This window comes from Mercenaria mercenaria, chromosome 16, assembly GCF_021730395.1.
Source record: "Mercenaria mercenaria strain notata chromosome 16, MADL_Memer_1, whole genome shotgun sequence".
Taxonomy (NCBI): Eukaryota; Metazoa; Mollusca; class Bivalvia; order Venerida; family Veneridae; genus Mercenaria; species Mercenaria mercenaria.
The window spans coordinates 40,287,665-40,310,462 of record NC_069376.1 but is presented as its reverse complement, the minus strand read 5'-3'; the positions used below and the strand labels follow the sequence as shown (position 1 = coordinate 40,310,462).

Genomic DNA, 22,798 nt, shown 5'->3' with positions numbered 1-22,798 from the left:
AATTTGGCTATTTACCTTCTTTGTTAGAATCAGTAAAAGTGTACATGTGACATTTCAAAAACAGGTCCAATTTTGTTTGTTCGCAGTTTTATCCTAGCAACATAGTAGACGAATGTCTCAGAAGTGTAAACTATAAAAATTACAATCGTATTATCACACATGTGTTCAAAAAATAAAATATTACAGCTTGCAATATTTTTCCATATTTGGTACCAATTAGTAACCGTTACTAAGACCTAATTTTGTATTTTGTAATCAATGAGAAGGTGTTCTTGTGTGAAGTTTCAATTCAATATATATAGTTGCTGCTAAAATACCAGGTGACAGATAAACGCAAAACCAACTTTTCTAAGTCTCGAAAGTGGCCAAACTTTAAACCAAGTTCAACCACTTGTTAATTCATGACTGGAATGTGTTGCGTGAAGTTTCATTACAAAACATAGAGTTTTTAATGAGGCACAGCTCGATATTTCAACGCAGAACTTTATCTGGATTTTCAAAATGGACCATAATTTACATCAAGTTCAACCAAGACCAGGAAGCTTTGTGTGAAGCTTCAATCAAATACACAATAGTTATAATGCTATGTAGGGGTCTAGGATTAGCTCTGGTTATGTTATACATTTGCCATTTATTTCCATAACAAATGATCTAATGTATCAAAGAGATACAGACAGTGTTTACACAAATGAAAATTCATCCAACGATTTCTGTTTCCACTTGCATCCCTCTGAAAAATGAAAAATAATTATTGTGTGATTATTCACAAAGCTATGCCGATGAATTTTTTCGAAAATGTAACATTTTTTCAGAGTCGTTTCTGTTTTAGATAATAAACATTAAATATACTTAAAAGACTAAAGGTATCAACTCACAAGTAATTGATTCAAGTGGAAGGTAAGGTTTGCGTGCAGCATATTTTATGCTATACATTCTTGAAATCCAAGAGACCAAGACATTTACTTCGACATCCGAAATTCGACATAGATATACCGCTGTAACTTTATGTTTACATATTTCGGTTACAGAGGTAACTGGTTTAAGGTAGTACATATAGGCCTAACTAAACTAAAGGAACCAGCGTGGGAGCCATCTGGTCTCGCGTAATGGCTGCCAGGTATATGAACACTAATTTTTCACTTGGCCTGGCAACAGAGGTCTAAATTGAAGCTAGTTTCTGTTTAAATTTCATTGTGGATGTATTTTTGACATTTTGGTAGGAAAAATGGGAGAGCAGGTTGTATTTGGTGAAGTGAAGCTCAATTTTAGTATGAGTAGCACTTCCAGGTCACAGAAATGTGATTTTGATGTCAGTTTACAGTAAGCAAATGTGACCAGAGAAATCTCTCTTAGAAGATACATGACCCCTACTTATCTCTTCATTTTATATCAGTTTTATCATAACTCTTTAAAATGAGGTAAGGATTTGTTCTCTGAAATGGGTCTAGCTATGTTTGGTAGCTCTTTATCATGAAAAGAGAGAACTATTTAGCTAATTGTGACCTATAAAGTAGTGAAAAGACACTCGGTAATTTCCGTGCAAGTACGTATTGATCGTATGTTATTTCGGCATCATTCGACCATAACAGAAAATTGCTTTAATTTCCATAACAACGGAAAAATACCGAAATCGCGCGCGGAGAAAACGCAATCGAATGTACTCCTTAAAAAAGTAATGGGGATCCATGCTCAAAAATGATGACAAGATACAATAAATATCGCGTATCCGTAGCCCTGACCAACCCATAAATCAGGCAAGTATATTTCATAAGTACAATAACACTGTTGACTCATTTAAAGGAGGAGTAATATATCGATTGCTATCACGGGTCAACTACTGAGATTCATCCCTGTTGTTTCCTGAAACTGAAACTGAAACTGAAACTGCTTTATTTGATTAAACGCATAATTTTACACATAGTATATTCACTGGCGTTGTACATTAATTTAAAAAAAAGAAAAATCATGATAAATTATATACAAAATGGTATCAAACAATGAAACACGACATATTTGACAAAATTACTGTACAGTGCAAATTACAACATTGCGTATAAAGCATACGTCGATCACACTACATAGTAGAGTATACTCAGCGTCTCTAACATATTCAGTCCACCAACAGAGAAATAATCAGAACCATGATTCAAAGCTTTTAAAAAACAGAGTTTTGAGCTTTTTCTTAAAAGTGTCTACAGAATCAGAATTTCTCACTTCTACTGATAGTTTGTTCCATAGTTTCGGCCCTACAGTTTGAAAACTTCTGTCGCCGAATGTTTTACGTTTGTTAAATGGTACCTCGTAACAACCTGTAACAGAGTCTGAAGACCTTAAACTACGTTTTGGTGCTTGTTCCGATAATAATTCAGTCAAGTAAGATGGAGCTTGGCCGACTGAACAAATAAACATGACAGTTAAAATCTTAAATTCGATTCTAGCTTTGATAGGAAGCCAATGTAGTCGGAACAAAGCTTGTTTTGAACTGTCGTACTTGCTGAGTCTTAAAACCCGTTTCCCGTTTCAAGTTGGGATCTCTTTCTTTCGGTGATTGTTTGAACACTGATCTTTATCCCGTAGCATCACAATGCATGCTGTAATAGTAGGTCAATCACATGTAAAAAAAATGCGAGTCTCTCACATGACGTATGTAAATAAGCGTAACCAACCATGCACCATGACCAAGATCAGACTGATATTCAACCTCTGTATAGTTTATATAAGGTTCCTCTAACGGAATGCATTTGGGCTGTATAAATATTCATTATCATATCTATAGGATACATCTACTTCACAGCAAGAATCTCTATTTAGTACTATTTTCCTTAGATACGTACCTGCACATAAAAATAATTGTACAAATATTGAAAATTTGTTCAATAGTCTTAATAAAATGGACAATACTGAATTAATGCAATGACACGCATTAAAATGATGTCACAAACCCAATGTCATATTCAGGCGTCAATATGGACTAATATTGACGTTTCCGGTTCTGTTGTAACCAACCGGTGAAAAATTGACTGGATGAGATACGTTTTATGCCTTCAGTGCAAGAAAAACCATATATATGATATCAATACACATACCGAAGTTCACATATGGGATAGTAGTTATTGAGGCATTTCACATCTCCCCAATCAAAGTCCCAACTGTAAACATATATCGCACAGTCTTCGGGAGAAGCATCTGGTTGTCCAGGATGCCAGTCTAAAATCGACAGAAGTATAGTTCATAGCGGCAATCCATCAATATGTGACAGAGATTTCTGTCAATGAAAAAGCAAGTTATCTCATTTATATGTTAATTGTATAATTCAAAATTGAGCCGTGCCATGAGAAAATCAACATAGTGGCTTTGCGACCAGCATCCGCGCAGTCTGGTCAGGATCCATGCTGTTCGCTAACAGTTTCTCTAATGGCAATAGTCTTTGAAAGCGAACAGCATGGATCCTGACCAGGATGCGCAGGCTGGTCTGGATCCATGCTGGTCGCAAACCCACTATGTTGGTTTTCTCATGGCGTGGCTCAAATGGCAAATTCAAATGGTGTAAAACATATATGCACCAAAAAACACAGACTTTAAAATTAACATTATGATAATTTTTAACCAAGTGCAATAATCATACCTGTAAAATTCGCTGTCTGATCATTATCAAACCATTTCCACGTGCCTTCAATCAATTCATCTGTCAATCCAAGCCACCAGTGCTTACCTTTTTAATTTAATGCAATATATGTTATTTATGTCGTTATAGATATATGATGTAGGCCTATATAGCATTATATATTCGGTTGCAGAAATCCAAGACTTCCAAAAATCCAAAAAGCAACAATCGCCTTTGACTGCCGCATAGCTATCTTCGTCAGTATAAATGTTAAAGGGAAAAAGTACTTGACTGTCAAAAAAAAAAATAAAAAAAATAAAAACTGACATTATCGGTAAAATGTGTTCTAAGGCTAGATATTTTGGATGCCAAAATCTTTATTGTAGAATTAAGATCGACGGCAGAAGTCTTTGACTTCCAAATCTCTGACAAATTCCTAGACAGTCTTTGTCTGCCCAAGGACTTACTTATAACCTCAGATCCCCTTTGTTTAGTTCTGCCTGTTTTTTTTTTCTCATTTATGGTAAGCCCTTCATCGCAACTCGACCATACGCAGCTTTAAATGAAATTGCACACTGTATTATTGAAGGTTCCATATACAAAGCAGTATGAGCACATCTGCGGATGTCTCTAACTTTTTGGTACAATTGTTGAGTTCTGCTCAACCCGGAGCTAGAGGACATGGACAATAACTAGTATAGGCATTTCCACTAGCGTCCATGAACAAGCTCAATCAAACCGAACTTGAAACATTTCCATTTTTATCGTGTTAAACGGCCTATGGAGTTTTTACTTTTTCTATTTAAAAGAACGTTTTATTTTCAGTTACAATTACATTTCAAACGGCAAGAAGTATTCGACTGTCAAAAGTCTATCAGTGTCAGTGGTATATGTATGAAGTTGAAAGACGACATTTACCTTTTCTTTTTCAGAGGTAAATGTTTAACGGCAAATGGTTTTGCCAAAACATTTTACTTAATCAGTAATGCATTTCTTTTATTCTGTGTCATTTTTACTCATGTAGTGACGCAGTCTATAACGCCCCCGTTACTCTGTCCTAGGCGCTAACGTTGCTATATTACGGAAGAAACACATAAATGTAAAGCAAATATGAAATCGTAGGTGTTTATGAAGTGTTGATTTACATGTAGTTTATACTAATTTATTTTAGCTCGACTGTGATGAAAGCTTACAGTTATTCGCGGAAAAATCAGTACTGGTGTCATATGAGCATGATCGTGACCCCAGTGGGGCTTGAACCCACAACAACCGGGTTGAGAGGCAGACACTTTAACCACTAGACCACCGCTGCCCTTATGACGTGTTGATCTAAAAGAGACATTAAGTAAGCATGTAAACTGAGTCAAAAGATGCGATCGTAATGTTAATACAAGGACTGACGTTAGAATTTGCACCGAAGATACTATCATGACACTCCTGTATGATAAAAATAACTTAAACATTTTTTGATAACATTTTGACAGGTTACAATGTGAGCACTGCCTAAAAGCGCATCAACCTGTTTACTTACTTTTGAAATCCCGGAGTCGGTCTTTGATGAAATCATTTTCGAGTTTACTCTCAACATGAATAAGATGGCTGTTATGGTGCTGTCTACAGAATTGCTAGCAAATAATAAAATACCCACATTAATAACAGTGATATAATACTATGACATCAGAAATATTCGTGTGGAACTTATTTTCGTGGATTTTGTGACTGTGTTGATCCAAGAAATTAAATTCCAACAAAAATATGTAATTCCCATTCATTTTATCTCGGAAACTTGATATCCGCGGATTCATGTCCGCCAAAAAATAGCAGTTTTGTGTGAAAAAAAAATGTGATTGTATAATATGAATACTTTATTTAACGTCAGAATAAAACCAAATATAATGGGTGTCTCCAAAAATGACATGTTTACATGCAAGATATTATGATTTTCATAGAAGCACTGCATAATTCTCATTTGCATTTTGATAAAACAAGAACCGCGTGTAATAGCCCGAAAGATATTGAATTGTAAGCAATATTTGATGTTAAAGCCAATGCATGTCATTAGATTTATTCACTAAACGATGTTATTTTTACCTCCGCTTCCGTGAAATGGACCGCAGAATGTCCGAAGAAGTAGCACGATCCTTCAAAAGCAAGCCATCCATCGTAACATGTCGTGCTTGTCAATCCTGGAAATATTTTCAAACAAACTGGAGTCTAGTATATGAAATATTAAAGAAATCGGTTTACAAATAAAGCAACAATTAATGATGGCCCTATCTCTTATTCCATCCATTTATCATTATTCTATTGTTTTACTATCATTATTCCAACGTTTTATCGCCAGCACCGCGTCGTTTTATCGCCATTATTCCATAGCTTTAGTGCCATTTACTCGTCGTTTCATTACCACTATTCCATAATTTTAGCGCCATTTACCCGTCGTTTATCGTCATTATTCCAACGTTTTAGCGCCATTTGCCCATCGTTTTATCGCCATTATTCTATTGTTCTAGCGCCATTTGCCCATCGTTTTATCGCCATTATTCTATTGTTTTAGCGCCATTTGCCCATCGTTTCATCGCCATTATTCTATAGTTTTTCTTGCTATTTACATGTCGTTTTATCGCCATTTTTCACAATGTACACTAAACCAGTTTCTACAATATGCAAGAAACATGGGCTAAATCACCATTTTTACGCCGACGATGGGCAGCTTTATTTATCTTTCAAACCAACAAATCCAGTCTCTTAGAAGGATGCTTTAGGCTGTGTTGAAAACTGTCTCGTAGAAATGTATCTTGTATGAACAACAACATGTTGAAAATTATGGTGGCTGATTTCTGCCATTTCGCGTTTTCGCCCCGCGACCCCACCGGGCAAAAACACGAGAATTTACAAGTTAAAAGGCGGGGGCGCGGGGCGAAAACACGCTATTTAGCGGGGGCGCGGAGCGAAAACACGATAATTAGCGGGGTCGCGGGGCGAGAGTTAGTAAGTGGTATGTCAGGGGCGCGTGGCGAAAACACGATAATTAGCGCTGCTTAAACGCCGAGTTTTCGCACCGCACCCCCGACATTCCAGTTCCTAAATCTCGACCCTCGATCCCGCTAATTATCGTGTTTTCGCTTCGCGCCCCTACTAAATAGCGAGTTTTCGCCCCGCGACCCCGCCGAGCGAAAACACAAAATTAACAAGATAAAATGGAGGGGGCGCCAGGCGAAAACTCGCTATTTAGCGGGGGCGCGAAGCGAAAACACGATAATTAGCGGGGGCGCGGGGCGAGATTTAGTAACTGGATGTCGGGGCGCGGTGCGAAAACTCGACGTTTAAGCAGCACTATTTATCGTGTTTCGTCTCGCGCCCCCGACATACCAGTTACTAAATCTCGCCCCGCGACCCCGCTAAACAGCGAGTTTTCGTTCCGCACTCACGCTAAATAGCGAGTTTTCGCCCCGCGCCCCCGCCATTTTAATTTGTTAATTCTCGTGTTTTCGCTCAGCGGGGTCGCGGGGCGAAAACGCGAAATGGCAGAAATCAGCCACCATAGTAAATCAATATTGCCGATAAAACTGAAGTGATTGTATTTATCTCTCAAAGAAACGAAAAACACATTGAATCGGTTACTGTGAAAATTGGAGAAGAGAACATTAAACCATCTAAATGTGTAAGGAATCTTGGTGCTTTTCTAGATTCCAAAATGAGCATGGAAAAACATATTAAATCAGATTGTAGATCAGGATACGGACAGCTACGTCATAAAGGCCACATCAGGAAATATCTAAATACAGATGCTACAAAACCGCTAGTAAATTCCCTCGTCACTTCACGCCTTGAGTATTGCAATGCGCTCTTGTATGGTGTTTCGAAGGCCTTGCTGAATAGACTTCAAAATCTTCAGAACACTGCAGCTCGAATCATAACGAGAATATCGCGTTATGGTCACATTACACCGGTATTAAAAAAACTGCATTGGATACTCGTTACTCACAGAGTGGATTTTAAGATTCTAGTTCACACATACAAAGCATTGCATGACCAATCACCGATCTATGTTAAAGACTTGCTAGAACCCTATCGGCCAGCAAGAAATTTGAGATCCAAGAACAACTCAAAACAATTGGTTGTTCCAAAAAGCAAAACTGTGAGGTACGGTGATCGTAGTTTTCAGCTGCACCGAAGTTATGGAATGCTCTTCCGGCTACCATTAGACACGCTAAAAGTTTTGATGCTTTCAAAATATTATTGAAAACACACTTTTTCTTCAAGGTCTATTGAAACTAACTTTGCACTGGAAAACAAGCTGTTATATGACTTTGCAATGGAAACTATTTACTGTTGTTTATTGTTCTTTAAAATATGATCTAGTACAATCAAAATGTAGAATAAAACCTGATTCAGGCTAAATACCTTTTATTATTGATATATTTTTTGCGTTGTATTGTGTGTCCATATCATTCTGTGATACTTGTATAAGGTTTATACAGCGCTTTCGAACGTTTATTTTATAGATGAAAAGAGCGCTATAATAATCTGGTAAATAATAATAATAATAATAACATTCCACTGTTTTAGCATCATTATCCATCGTTTTATCGCCATAATTCCAGTATTTGACACCATTATTTAATAGTAGATCATCAATGCTCTGACATATGATATATATACAAAGGAACTATTAAATATGATAATATACTGATTTAAGATTTTAAGTTTGTAAAGTAAGCATACCTTCTGTTTCAGCAAACAATCCTATGGAAAGAAAAGACAAAATAAACAGCATGCTAATAGATCCCTTAGTCTACGACCACAAGCCTATAACTATTGCACAAACATGTCTTATCAGTTTAATCATGTTCATCTTCACATACTTTCATATTATCTCTCTAGCTGATTTGCCAAAGTTTGGAAACTTATCTCATTTTTTCTGATACCAAATTGATGTTGAAAAATTAGTTAACTTTGCATAAAGTTGATATAGATTATCACAGGTCAATGACGTTCAGGTATAGTAATGGAAAACCTGCAGCAAATCTATGGAGCGCCTCTTATATAATACCGACTAAATCCGGCATGCAGTCAAAAGTTCATATTTTACTCATGTTAGAAGAAATGCTCGTGCATCATTATGCCAGTAGTATTTTAACTTGCTTGAAAGAAGGAACCGACCGACAGACCTGGGATAAAAGAGCTTTTTAATTGAACCTTTAAAAGTTAAAATAATGACATTATGCAAATGTTGTACCTAAAATATACTGAAAAAATACACCAGATTGTTCAATTCAATGTAAGTTTGTCGAAAACATACGTAGAGTCATGTCCCCTTTACACGATTTTGAAACGATTCCCACTCCCAAAGCCAAACCATGGATCAATCCCTCGAAACTTCTCGGTAAATTACCTAATGTTGTACAACATAATGAATTTATATACAATCGGTATTTTTCACACAAAAAAAAAGAGAAAACTACAGCCAAGGTCATGTGTCAGTTTATGGTTATAATGTCTGCACACTGTCGCCATGGAGAAAATACATTTATATATAGGGAACCGATTCTGCCGATTTTCGTCGCAAAACGACGAAAATCGGGATCGATCCCTCTACGGTAACATGCGATATGCCAAATGAGATATATACTATCGAATTAAAAAATGTGTACTTCCGGCACGTGCACAGAGCGTCTAACTTCGGATTTTTTTTTGAAGAATACGCTTTTTCCTTGTACCTATTAAGCGTCCACACAACTTGTCTGAACCGCAACGTCTTGCACATCGGTACACATATGGTTATATGGTACATATACACGTAGTACGCACTTGTAAATAAAAACATCTAGTGAGCATAGTTCATATAAATAAATATAACTTTCCGGACGGTTCGCATATCCAAGAGATGGAAATTATCTGTCATACAATACAATATGGACAGTGTTGTTTTTTTTATTCCAAATGATAGGGAATCGTTCCAAAAATCGGGATCGATCGCACACTGTCGCCATGGAGTAAAACAAATGATCCCCACTACAGTAGTGTGTCTTGACAGTTTCGGCTTATCCAACCTATTGCTGTATTCCACTTACCAATACAATATATGGAAAATGCAAATAAACCTGTAGGCGATCCATTTCTTTTGTAAGTTGTTCCCTAGGAGTTACAAAGTAAAGAGAGAAAATCGTTTCTTAGACACAAACTCAATTGCTCTGCACAAAAGTTATATACACCGTAGTTTACTAGCATGTAAATAATACATGTCTATACTTAAAATGACTTACACGGTATAGAGTTATTTCTTATTCTTATGTAAATGATTTCCATGCTGTTCTGGTTATGCATAAATTAAATATTTTATCTGGGACATACATCACAGATGTTCTGTTCTTCGGGTCGCTTGGGTGGGGATTGAACCGGTTTGCATTTTGTGACGGATTTCAGAGCCATATCAAAATCATTAATTTTGTGAGTGTAAAATGTAAGATATTTTTGTTCAATCTTGTTCTGGAGGCAATAAACTGTTACTGATTATTGTATAGGTCACACTTGCTGATTTGTCTTTTATTAAAACATGTTAGGCCTAAAAAGTGTTTGTTTCCGGTAACATGCCAAAAATTATGGTAGGTAGGTCGGTATTTTTTTAAATATCTTTTTTATTAAGTGGGATTTTCCGGAAATTATTTTTGTGTCAAAAACTGAATACAAATAAGGGGGTTATGCCTTTTGAGAAAAATAAAGAATTTATTATTATTATTATCAGTAAGTTGATTTCTAACACCACTGACAATGTTTAAAGCATATTTTTTTGTTAAAGTTGAAAAGAAATCTCTAAGGCCATAAGAACATTTACTGTATGGTCGGGCCAAAAATTTAGGATAGGTCAGGATACCGGAAACAAAAATATTTTTTAGGCCTTATGGTTGTATTGATGGCACTTGGTGTTATCAAATATGTCACTATAATTATACAATTTCTTATCTTACTTGTTGCATATATCATGAAACATTATAGCTTATTTATTCGTTTAAACGATTTTTCGCATTACACGTAACACTGTGATGTTATACTCCCATTCGACATGAAGTATACCTTTTTCATGCTTGATTATATAACAATGAAATGCACATGTTTTTCCAGATGTTTTTTACAATATTCAGAAAGCAGTAAAATAAAAATTTAGACGTGTCGACTGTCATATTTTTTCTTAAAAAAAATCAATTTCAATTTGTGCACACTTCAAACAAGTATTCACGAGATTAATTATTAGTGAAGTTGACAAATTAATAATTTTAAAATTTCTTTATTTTAGGCCACGCCAATATGATGTCTTGTTCTTCGGATTTTTTTCAGTCATCATTTATTGAAGCGAGCGAAGAGCGATGAAATAAAAAACAAGAGGACCATGACGGTCCTGAATCGCTCACCTGTTCCCACATGACCCAGTTTTGAGTATGACATCGTTTTTTCTATTATTTGACATAGTGACCTAGTTTTTGAGCTCATGTTACTCAGTTTTAAACTTGACCTAGATATCATCAAGATAAAAATTCTGACCAATTTTCATGAAGATCCATTGAAAAATATGGCCTCTAGAGAGGTCACAAGGTTTTTCTATTATTTAACCTATTGACCTAGTTTTTGAAGGTACGTGACCCAGTTTTAAACTTGACCTAAATATCATCAAGGTGAACATTCTCACTAATTTTCATGAAGATCTCATGAGAAATATGGCCTCTAGAGAGGTCACAAGGTGTTTCTATTTTTATACCTACTGGCCTAGTTTTTGACCACACGTAACCCAGTCTTGAATTTTACCTAGATATCATCAAGCTGAACATTCCGACCAATTTTCATGAAGATCCATTGAAAAATAGGGCCTCTAGAGAGGTCAAAATGTTTTTCTAATTTTAGACCTACTGACCTAGTTTTTGACCGCAGTTAACCCAGTTTCAAACTTAACCTAGATAGCATCAATATGAATATTCAGACCAACTTTCATACAGATCCCACGCAAAATAGGGCCTCTAGAGAGGTCACAAGGTTTTTTTTTATATTATTTGACCTACTGACCTAGATTTTGATGGCACGTAACCCAGTTTCGAACCTGATCTAGATATCATCAAGGTAAACATTTTGACCAATTTTCATAAAGATCCATATAAAAGTATGGCCTCTAGAGAGGTCACAAGGTTTTTCTATTTTTAGACCTACTGACCTAGTTTTTGACAGCAGTTGACCAAGTTTCAAACCTGATCTAGATATCATCAAGATGAACATTCTGACCAACTTTCATAAAGATCCCATGAAAAATGTGACCTCTAGAGTGGTCACAAGCAAAAGTTTACGCACGCACGCACGAACGCACGGACGACGGACGCTGCGCGGTCACAAAAGCTCACCTTGTCACTTTGTGACAGGTGAGCTAAAAAAGAGTAAATAATCGCTTGTATCATGTTTAACACCAAATCAAGCGTATTTCTATTCATAAGCCGGAAAAACAAATGTGTGTGAAGAATATTCAGACAGCATTGTCTTTGGAGTATTAAATGTTTAATGTGTGATGCATACAGTCAATAAAAAGTAAGAAATATATAGCGCTTTTATTATTTTGAAATGTCTAATTTATTCAATATCACTTAACAATTTTCTCTGCTCGTCACATTAGACCTTTTAACCCTTGAAGTTCTGGACAACATGTATCTATTACAAATGCAGATCACAAAACACTCAACTGAACCTGTTAATCTAAGGTGGTACTATTCGGTACTAAGTCAGCAGGCTGGGTTTTACTGTCAGAAATCAAATGAAAATCCAGCACTTTGAGAGTTTGACTATACAAAGTAAACAAAAACAAATACTGACACTTTCATGTGACATATAAGCAAACGTTTAGAATTCCTGATGTATTGTCATGTATCATCTTTAATATCACTCAAACCAAATAAAGAATATTAGAACAATCAAAAACAAAAACCTGCGTTTGAGAAACACACCAGGGTTCCCACAAAGCAGAGAAAATCAAATTCCCTGACTTTTCCCTGACTTTTCACTGACCAAACTCCAATTTTCCCTGACCAAAACTTTCGCGTTCTGGGACACTTACCCAGTCATTTTCACTATCAGCCAAGGTCCCTTACCATATTTCTTTTTATATTGATAACTAAAGAGTGTAAAGAAAGTTTGTTCAAGTTTAACAGATTGCTATATTATTCTAGTGTGATGTAACAGACAACAAGAAAGGTCCATACTATTCACTAAAAGACTAATTTTGGATTTTTCTACTGTGTCTGTTCTGACAAATGTACAACATTTTATGAAAATTTGCCTTTATTCATACATTTTTTGTAGAAAATCGCATTTTACACATAACTGATAGGGGTCGTCTACTTGTAGACTTAATAGCATATGTATGTTGCAATATATTTAGAAGTTGTTTGTTTCCTTTTTACATAACAGTATTTGAGTTTGCATTCTACAAATAATATTTAAAGATCTGACATAGAATCATTAAAAGCAGAAATGCCTGATTATTTTTCGAAAGTTGAAAATTCAATACAGTAATTGTAAGCTGAGTATTCAGCTTAAATGCCTCAACACATCAGTATTTAATGACTTATAAAAATCTTACTTTACACATTTTTATCATGCTGAATTACTTTTCTAGCTTTACTTGAACGCTCTATATGTACAATGGTATTAGTGTTTGATTTATTTTTGTTTAACTTTCCATTTTTAATTGTTTTTCTATCAATCAAAATAAGTCCTAATATCCACCCTAAGTATGCAATTTGTTTGCATCTTTTCTGCATCTCTTAATCTTTCAGTCTTTCTCTGTTAGCTGAATTCTAAAATATTACAGAGTAAAATTAAGATGCTGCATATAATTCTATTAAAACAGACTTTTACTTTTAACAAAATCCACCACTAATAACCATTCAAACTTATTAAACACTGAACTTCCATAAACACTTTTGCACTTGAAAACTAGTTGTGATCTTTACTAAGAAGAGTTGACCAGAAGATTAAGGTCTATTTAGATACAAAATAAATCAAAATAGCAATGTTTTGCACATTGCAATCTGTAAGCAGTAATTTGAGTAAAGAAAATGGTAAATATGACTGTAAGAAGGGTATGTAATAAGTTTTCTTAAATAACTTTTCCATACAAACATAAGTAACAGAAAAGTTTTATTATGGCTTATATAATAAAATGATGAAATTAATTTGCAACTATGCAGGACTACACAGATCATAGCATTCATTCATACAGTCTTAATTCTTTTAAAAGTTAAAAATAATTTTGTTTAACAGACTGTATTTTTTTAAAAATGTTTGGTTTAGTCAAACTTTTATTTTCATCCTTTTGACTTTTTTCACAACTTTATTTTCTTGCTTTTGACTTTTGGTTTCAAATTTCCCTGACTTTTCCCTGACTTTTGCTAAATTTCCAAATTTCCCTGACCAATTACAAAATTCCCTGACTTTTCCCTGACCTTGAAAAAAATATGTTTTTCCCTGACTTTTCCCTGACCGTGGCAACCTTGCACACATGACCCCGGCGGGTTTTACACGACTGTATCTCCAGAAAGATTCATCTTATTGTATAGCGCAGAAGCCCTAACAACTCTGTAAAACTGCAGCTCGGGGAAATCTCAACAGCTGTTGCTGGAAATACCTGTCGTTCGTCATCTCGGCATGAGACAAAAAAAGACATAGGGGGCTGCCATTTTGTTATGCCCGATTTTTAAAGCGATCGAATATTACAAAAACTTAATCGAATAAACTGATACTACCGGAGTAGGTGTAGGCAGTCTACGTAGTCGAATCTGTGGCTGTGTTAGAGAACATGTTCTTCCGCCGTTCCGATAAATTACAAGCAAGGTGCTTTTAAACTTCGGAATTTCCTCTTTATTTTTTTCCTACAGATTTCGACCCAGTGCAAAAAATACGCCAGGTGCGGGCGGTCAAAAACAAATTAATATATTTTTTTTCATTCCCCGTCAAATTGGTGCGGGAAACCCGACGAACAGGTAATCAGTTTGGTGTGGCCTTATAAGTTGATAGTTATAGCATAAACCAGCTTAAAACATGATTTTCTTTCCAAAAGATTTTTAACATAAATTACTAAATAATTTTATTTTTAAACATAGAAGCGCCCCCAAATTAGATACAATTTTTAATAGAAGTTTGACAATAAAATACGCTGTTTCCCTTTCTAAGTTATTGATACAGGTATAAGGTTGGCTGACTTTCCAATAAACAATGGCCGCTGTTTATTAGTGCAAGTCATTAGCCCCCAGCTGTGTTAATGGTGGCCCAAATCCCTTGACCCGCTGGAAAGATCTCACATGAAGAATTCAACGCCCCGAGTGAGGCTCAGTCAGTGGAATTAAAATGGCTGGTAGCTAGTACTAGTATCATTCTTCCCGATCAGTTCCTTTGGTATAGTACATAGAAAAATAAAGATGTACAAACTGACGGATATACGGGCCTGCGTGACAGAAAAATTTATATTTCACACTTTATCATGTAGACTTTCAAGCTTCCAACTTCATCTTAATCTCCGAGTCAGTCTTTTAGATAATGCCGATAAAACTGAAGTCATATGGCGACTTTCAGCATTATTCGTATAGTATGAAACCAGGTGCACATGTGTGAACAAGGACATTTGTAGTACTATCAACCTTCTGCAAGCAGAGTGAATATCTGAAGATCCTGGATTAGTGTGTGGCTTTAAGATTAACGGACGGTAAAGTATATTAACAAGATGCAACATTTATGCCTAAGTTCGCTAGACAAGTAACCACTGTAATAATTTAGAATCAGTCACAACTTTGCAAATAACTGGTGGGGATAATTGTGACACCAACAGTTGTCGAATATTTTCTTTTCGACCTGCAATTAGATTGTTGGAGATTTGGATTCCTTTGTAGTTAATATTTTTGATCAAGTGAGATAGCTGATAACGAAATGGAATATTTCCTGAACTCAGAACTTCGTAGTGCTTTTTTTCTTTTATTGGTCTGGAGGGGCGGAAGTCAACTGCTGATCGGGCAAAAACAATATTCTCAAAAGTTAATACAAAATACATTCTAAAAGTTCAGTCAAATGAAACATCAGAAGACAGTTTTATTCTGAATCATATTCAGATCAATAAATATACAGATAAAAACATGAAATATATACAAACATAACAATATTCATGGCCATTCTACAATTCAAATCACGACCGACTATTATCACAGATACAACTAAAATACTACATTCCTAAATACATTTTATCACAGATATACACATATTTTTATAGCCTTAAGATTTCTTCCACGCCGCCATTTCATCATACCCTGATTGCGCCGCATATATGTTTAAACAAAGCTGCCTATTCATTTGAGTATACATTTTCAAAAATACATCAAGGCCTAGGCCTTTTGTCAAAAGAAGAAATCTTAAACTAAAATTTAAATTATTTACAACACTTGTAACTTACATCCATAAACATATGAGCACATGCAACAGTATAAAAAGTAACAAAATAACTAAATGTTAAAGAAAAGGTAATGTCATAACATTACATAACAATGTTCTGCATAAAAGTGGTTAATCAGATTTTGGTCAGCCAAAGAATATGTTCGAAACTTAACCAGTTGATCATTTTCACTTATCTAAGTTCACCGAGTTCTTAATACTTGACAGATCTTCACTGGAAGTATTTCTAAAATAGGATTTTCCTATCCTAGTTGCCCAGCCAAGGTAGCGTTATTCTAGTATGAGCATAAATCAAATTAACATATTTTGCCTAAGGAATAAAATTGAATATAATCACAACTACATCAAATTGTAAAATATTTGCACTGACATATTCTGCCGAAATTCATTACAAATGCAAGTTTATTAAATTTATGTTACCTCCCTTTGTCTATCTCGGTTGCGCAACCAAGAGAGAATGAAAATAGATAAATTCCAAAGCTACACAATCTTTTAAAACTTGTTTTTCATTTCAGGATGTTAAAATAACCAGCTATTTATCCAATGCAAATGTAAAATTAAATTTATATTGAAATCAAAGAAATAGACAACTTTTTTAATACTTTTATATCAAAGGGAGGCAATTACAAAGTTTTATAAAAAGTCATAAAATACACATTTTCAATCGGGATATAACTCTATGTAATTGGTCTTTTTGTTCCTTAAATAAATCTCTTAACAGAATATAGGGAAAATGTCATAAATGTGGCTAAAATATGACTGACCATCTTTAATTCATATTGTTTAAAAAGAATCAATGTGTATAAATTTTTATAAAATATGAAAGATATTCAGTCAGCTGCACAGGCAGAGTTATCATGTACAAGAAGAAAAGTATCACAGTCAACAAAGCATCACAGTTTTGCTATATCACCGGTAACTATTAAAAATATTCATTCATAAAATGAGTAAACATATATACATGTAAATACAATAACAAAATAATAACATTACATATATAAATACAATCATAGCAATATAACAATACAACTGGTAAGACAAATAAAAAAAAAGTTTTCAAACTTATCAGTATGCACATGGCAAGTGACAAAGCTTGATTTTTTTAAATTGTACATTTACACAATATTATGCTAATCTAGCATTACAATATAAACCAGTTTAGATATTGTTGTGAGATATACTATATGATCCTTAAATGTTTGCACTCTACAGCTGTCTTTACTGCTCTTTATAATAAAAATTCAAAAAGAAAGCGTCACTTCTACTGAAAGGGTCAACCATGTTCGCTTATGAGACACATACGGACATTGAAAAACATTACTTCTCGATGCAATAAACCACCATTATTCAAAATTAAAAAAGCTGGCCAATCGCCTTCTCTTCAGTAACAATACTCGCCTCTAATGCAACACGAACTTCTACCTGCTGATTGCGGTCATGCATCTGATCCATTTTCTGAGAAAAAAATCTAAGAACCATATGAAGATTTCAAAATGGTCTATCAACAAATAGTATATTAACAAATCTACAAAATAAGCATAAAATATTTCAAATTTGGAAAAGTAAAGTAACGTAAATTTAGGAGCATGTATTTTTCAAAACTGCTCTATGCAGCATCAAAATTTTTAACAGGGCCCTATCAAAAAGAGGTATGAAAACTCATATATTTGCATGGCATATAATCTTAAAATTCGATCACATTAAGAAGAAGAGGACCATGATGGTCCTGAATCGCTCACCTCTTCCCACATGATCCAGTTTTGAGTATGACGTCGTTTTTTCTATTATTTGGCATAGTGACCTAGTTTTTGAGCTCATGTGACCCAGTTTTGACCTTGACCTAGATATTATCAAGATAAAAATTCTGACCAATTTTCATGAAGATCCATTGAAAAATATGGTCTCTAGAGAGGTCACAAGGTTTTTCTATTATTTGACCTATTGACCTAGTTTTTTAAGGCATGTGACCCAGTTTCAAACTTGACCTAGATATCATCAAGTTGAACATTCTGACCAATTTTCATGAAGATCCATTCAAGGGTATGGCCTCTAGAGAGGTCACAAGGTTTTTCTATTTCAAGACCTACTGACCTAGTTTTTAATCGCAGTTGACCCAGTTTCAAACTTGACCTAGATATCATCAAAATAAACATTCAGACCACCTTTCATACAGATCCCATGAAAAATATGGCCTCTAGAGAGGTCACAACGTTTTTTCATTATTTGACCTACTGACCTACTTTTTGATGGCACGTGACCCACTTACAAATTTGACCTAGATATCATCAAGATGAACATTCTGACCAATTTTATGGAGATCCATTCACAAGTATGGCCTCTAGAGAGGTCACAAGGTTTTTCTATTTTTAGACCTACTGACCTAGTTTTTGACCGCACATAACCCTGTTTCGAACTTGACCTAGATATCATCAAGATAAACATTCAGACCAACTTTCATGAAGATCCATTGAAAAATATGGCCTTTAGAGAAGTCACAAGGTTTTTGTATTATTTGACCTACTGACCTAGTTTTTGACGGCACGTGACCCACTTTCAAACTTGACCTAGATATCATCAAGATGAACATTCAGACCAACTTTCATATAGATCCCATGGAAAATATGGCCTCTAGAGAGGTAGCAAGGTTTCTCTATTTTTAGACCTACTGACCTAGTTTTTCACCGCACGTGACCCAGTTTCGAACTTGACCTAGATATCATCAAGGTGAACATTCTGACCAATTTTCATGAAGATCTTGTGAAATATATGGCCTCTAGAGAGGTCACAAGGTTTTTCTATTTTTAGACCTACTGACCTAGTTTTTGAAGGCACATGACCCAGTTTCGAACTTGTCCTAGATATCATCAAGATGAACATTCTGACCAATTTTCATGAAGATTTTTTGAAATATATGGCCTCTAGAGAGGTCACAAGGTTTTTCTATTTTTAGACCTACTGACCTAGTTTTTGATGCCCCGTGACCCAGTTTCGAACTTGACCTAGATATCATCAAGATGAACATTCTGACCAATTTTCATGAAGATCCATTGAAAATTATGGCCTCTAGAGAGGTCACAAGGTTTTTCTATTTTTAGACCTACTGACCTATTTTTGACGGCACGTGACCCAGTTTCAAACTTGACCTAGAATTTACCAAGATGAACATTCTGACCCATTTTCATAAAGATCCCATGAAAAATGTGACCTCTAGAGATGTCACAAGGAAAAGTTTACGCACGCACGGACGCACGCACGGACGACGGACGACGGACACCGCGCGATCACAAAAGCTCACCTTGACACTTTGTGACAGGTGAGCTAAAAACTTAGTTGTCATTATGCACAGTGACTTAAAAGATATATATTAACACTGTCCAACAATGCAGTAAAAGAGAGTCAGCCTATTTTATTGATATCTCTTCGGTATGTCAGAGGAACATACCTAAGTTTTAATCTACCTTGTCATAGATTTTATACATCTTAAATTGGTAGACCTTTACGACATAAAACAATGAAGATCCGTGAAGACGTTCATAAGAAGTCATTTAAAGGTATTCCCATTTTTAGCTCCAGAGGCTCCTAAAAGGGGTCATGTGCCTCCATATTGAGTAAACTTGGCCTTAAAATCACACTACAGACCTACAGAAGTTTGATGAAGACCCATCCAGCGGATCATGAGTTGAAACAGATCAATGGTATTTCTAGTTTTAGATATAGCATTCCCTATAAGAGACCAAGCGACACCATGTTGATAAATGTTACAGAGGGGCTTATAATGCTGCTATAGACCAATTTTGATTAAGATCGATCAAGCAGTTCAAGAAAACAAGAGCTTTCCGTAAGACAGCGCACTCTACTATTCGGCGATTTGACAGTGAAACGAATTATATCTCAGTAAGAGTCATCTACTTTAAAAGGAAGATACACCAAGATATATAAAAAGACCCTACTAAGTTCCTACTCAGAGGGTTTAAAGGTCAAGTATGGAAGGGGTAATTACATTCTTTATTTTGATGGAATAAAATTATATCAGAAAAAAACAGTCCAAGAAACTATTTGAACATAAAGTATAAAGAAGTTTTTAAGAAAAAATAAGTATGAAAGGGGCATAATTTGGTCAAAAGTACAAATCAGAGTTAAAGGGATTGTTACCACACATGCAGATGATGCTGTTAAAGATATATTTTATGTTTCAAGTCATTATCTTATATTTACTAAAGTTATATCCAGAAAGCGAAGATTGCCAAAAAACTTTTAAGTGTGAAAGGATCATAATTCTGTCGAAAATACAATTAGAGTTATGGGGACTGTAACCACATATGCAGATGATGATAAAGAAATGTCTTTAATTTCAAGTCATTATCTTTTAAAGTACCAAAGATATGTCTATAAACGAAGCCTTTGAAAAAATTAACATGAAAATAATTCAAAGTTTAATAACCTGGTGACTTTTTAGGAAAAAATGGACACAGCCCCTATACATACTTTGTTTGTATGTTGGACAATGTTTATGAGAAGTTACAGTAAGATATAAGCAGTAGTAACAAAGATATGACAGAAACACAAAGGCTGCCGAAAAACTTTTACCTTAAAATAACTTAAAGAATACACTGAAAATAAAACAATAATGTAAACCATCAACAAGCTTTTCGTTTGATTTGACTTAGTGACCTAGTTTTTGACCCCACATAACCCTGATTCGAAATCATGTAAGACTAATAACAATCTGACCAAGTTTTATGAAGATTTAATAAAAAATGTAGCCCCTAGAGTGTAAACAAGCTTTTTCTTTGCTTTGACCTTGTGACCTAGTTTTCGAACCCACCTGGCCTAGATTAAAACTCTTCTGAGATTTCATGAAGACAGATATTCTGACCAAGTTTCATGAACATTAAATGAAAAATGCAGCCCCTAGTGCATACACAAGGTTTTTCTTTGATTTTACAATGCGACCTTATTTTTGACCGCAGATGACCCATATTCGGTGTTGACCTAGATTTTATCCAAAAGATCACTGTGGTAAAATTTCACGAATATCCAGTCAAAAAGCAGTCCCTATTGTACACACACAGAGTTTTTGTTATTTGGCCGGGTGACTAAGTTTTTTTTTTGTTTTTTTTTACTCCAGATCACCCATATTCAAAGCTGACGTAGATCTCATCAAGGCAAACATTCTGGCTATTTCTTCTCATGAGTTTCAAACTTGAAATCTAGTGTTAACAAGATTTGTCTTTGATCTGGCATTAAACTTGTCCTAAAGAGCTCAAAGATAAACATTCTGACCAAGTTTCATGAAGATAGGGTCATAGATGTGGCCTCTTAGAGTGTTTAGAAGTTTTTCCTTTGATTTGACCGGGTGACTTAGTTTTTAACCCCAGATGATTCTGTTTCGAAACTGACCTAGAGATCATCAGGAAAAACATTCTTACCAAGTTTCATTAGTATATGATTACAAATGTGGACTCTAGAGTGTTAGCAAGCTTTTCTTTTGATTTGAGCGAGTGACCTAGATTTTGGACCAACATGACCCAGTTTCGATCTTGGCCTAGCAATCATCATGATAAACGTTCGAACCAATTTAATGAAGATAGTATCATAAATGTGGCCTCTAGAGTGTTAACAATCTTTTCCTTTGATTTGACCTGGTGACCTAGTTTCTGACCCCCACATAACCAAGATTTAAACTTCAAAGTTCCTGACCCCATATAACCAAGATTCAAACATTTTGATATCAAACTTAAACTGTCGACTCTAGAGTGTTAACAAGATTTTACTTTGATCTGGCCTACTGACCTAGTTTTTGTCCCCGCATTACTCAGTATTCAAACTGACCTAGAGATCATCAAGACAAACATTCTGACCAAGTTTCATAAAGACTGCGTCACAACTGTGGCCGCTGGTGTGTTAACAGGGCAAATGTTGATGAATGGCGGACACCGCACGACTGACGACAAAGGACGCCGGACAATGACCGATCACAACAGCTCACCTTGAGCAGTTCGTGAGCTAAAAATCATAAGTGTAACGCTTCAGACAACTCGACAGTCTTATAATTTTCAGTCACATAATTTTCTAATACTTTTTAAAAGAAGATAAATGAATGAAAATGCACTTTTGTTTTAAATAAAAATTTTTATAAATGTAAACACTGTACACCATACCCCTCTCACAAATTATACGAAGCTACATCCCAAGCTTTTAAACTGCCCCCGCAGACCGGACAGGTCTGGTAAAACATCATACAATTTTGGCACATCAACAAGTGTCCGCAGGGCCGGAAAACGGCATCGCGGACGTTAAACAAGCATATCAAACACCTGATTTCATCTGGGAGCCTCTGTCTCTCATTTCGTGGCAATCGTACGATTTCATTCTCCAGCAGGACTGAAAAAAAACAAACTTGAATAAAATGACCGTTTGAACATATTCTAACATGTTCTTGCATAAAATTGCTGTTTGCTCATGGTCTTCTAACGACGTTTTCTTTTAGCTTTAGTTAATACTAATTTTTAGCTCGATCGTGATGAAAGCTTCAAGCTTACTGGAACCACTCTCCTTCCTGGAAAAAACAGTGCTGGTGTCATCTTCAGCATTAGAGTATGTCCATTTTGTCTTATAACATCCGCAAAATCTCTTAGGATGAAAAATGTGTACTCCTCGCCCTACCGGACTTGGGCACCAACAAATTCCTCGGGATTTTGCTAAAGGCATAACAACAAA

General features: G+C 35.3%; 1 protein-coding gene across 1 annotated transcript; it reads right to left on the bottom strand.

Annotated features, from left to right (window-relative positions):
- Positions 1–611: 611 nt before the first annotated feature.
- On the bottom strand, positions 612–8,455 carry LOC123539571 (C-type lectin domain family 10 member A-like). Its single transcript, XM_053527540.1, has 6 exons — positions 8,333–8,455; positions 5,696–5,790; positions 5,136–5,229; positions 3,626–3,712; positions 3,087–3,207; positions 612–730 (listed from the first exon to the last, which is right to left on the bottom strand). Exons 1-6 carry the CDS (start codon positions 8,382–8,384, stop codon positions 697–699), a joined length of 483 nt encoding a protein of 160 aa, XP_053383515.1. The 5' UTR covers positions 8,385–8,455; the 3' UTR covers positions 612–696.
- Positions 8,456–22,798: the final 14,343 nt, after the last annotated feature.

What these genes read in the sequence shown, in the direction of transcription:
- LOC123539571 (XM_053527540.1), bottom strand. Translation starts at nt 8,384, where the DNA reads ATGCTGTTTATTTTGTCTTTTCTTTCCATAGGATTGTTTGCTGAAACA. An exon ending in ATTGTTTGCTGAAACAGAAG is followed by an intron (nt 5,791 to 8,332) that starts GTATGCTTACTT and finishes AAATATTTCCAG; the next exon opens with GATTGACAAGCACGACATGT. An exon ending in TCCATTTCACGGAAGCGGAG is followed by an intron (nt 5,230 to 5,695) that starts GTAAAAATAACA and finishes ATTATTTGCTAG; the next exon opens with CAATTCTGTAGACAGCACCA.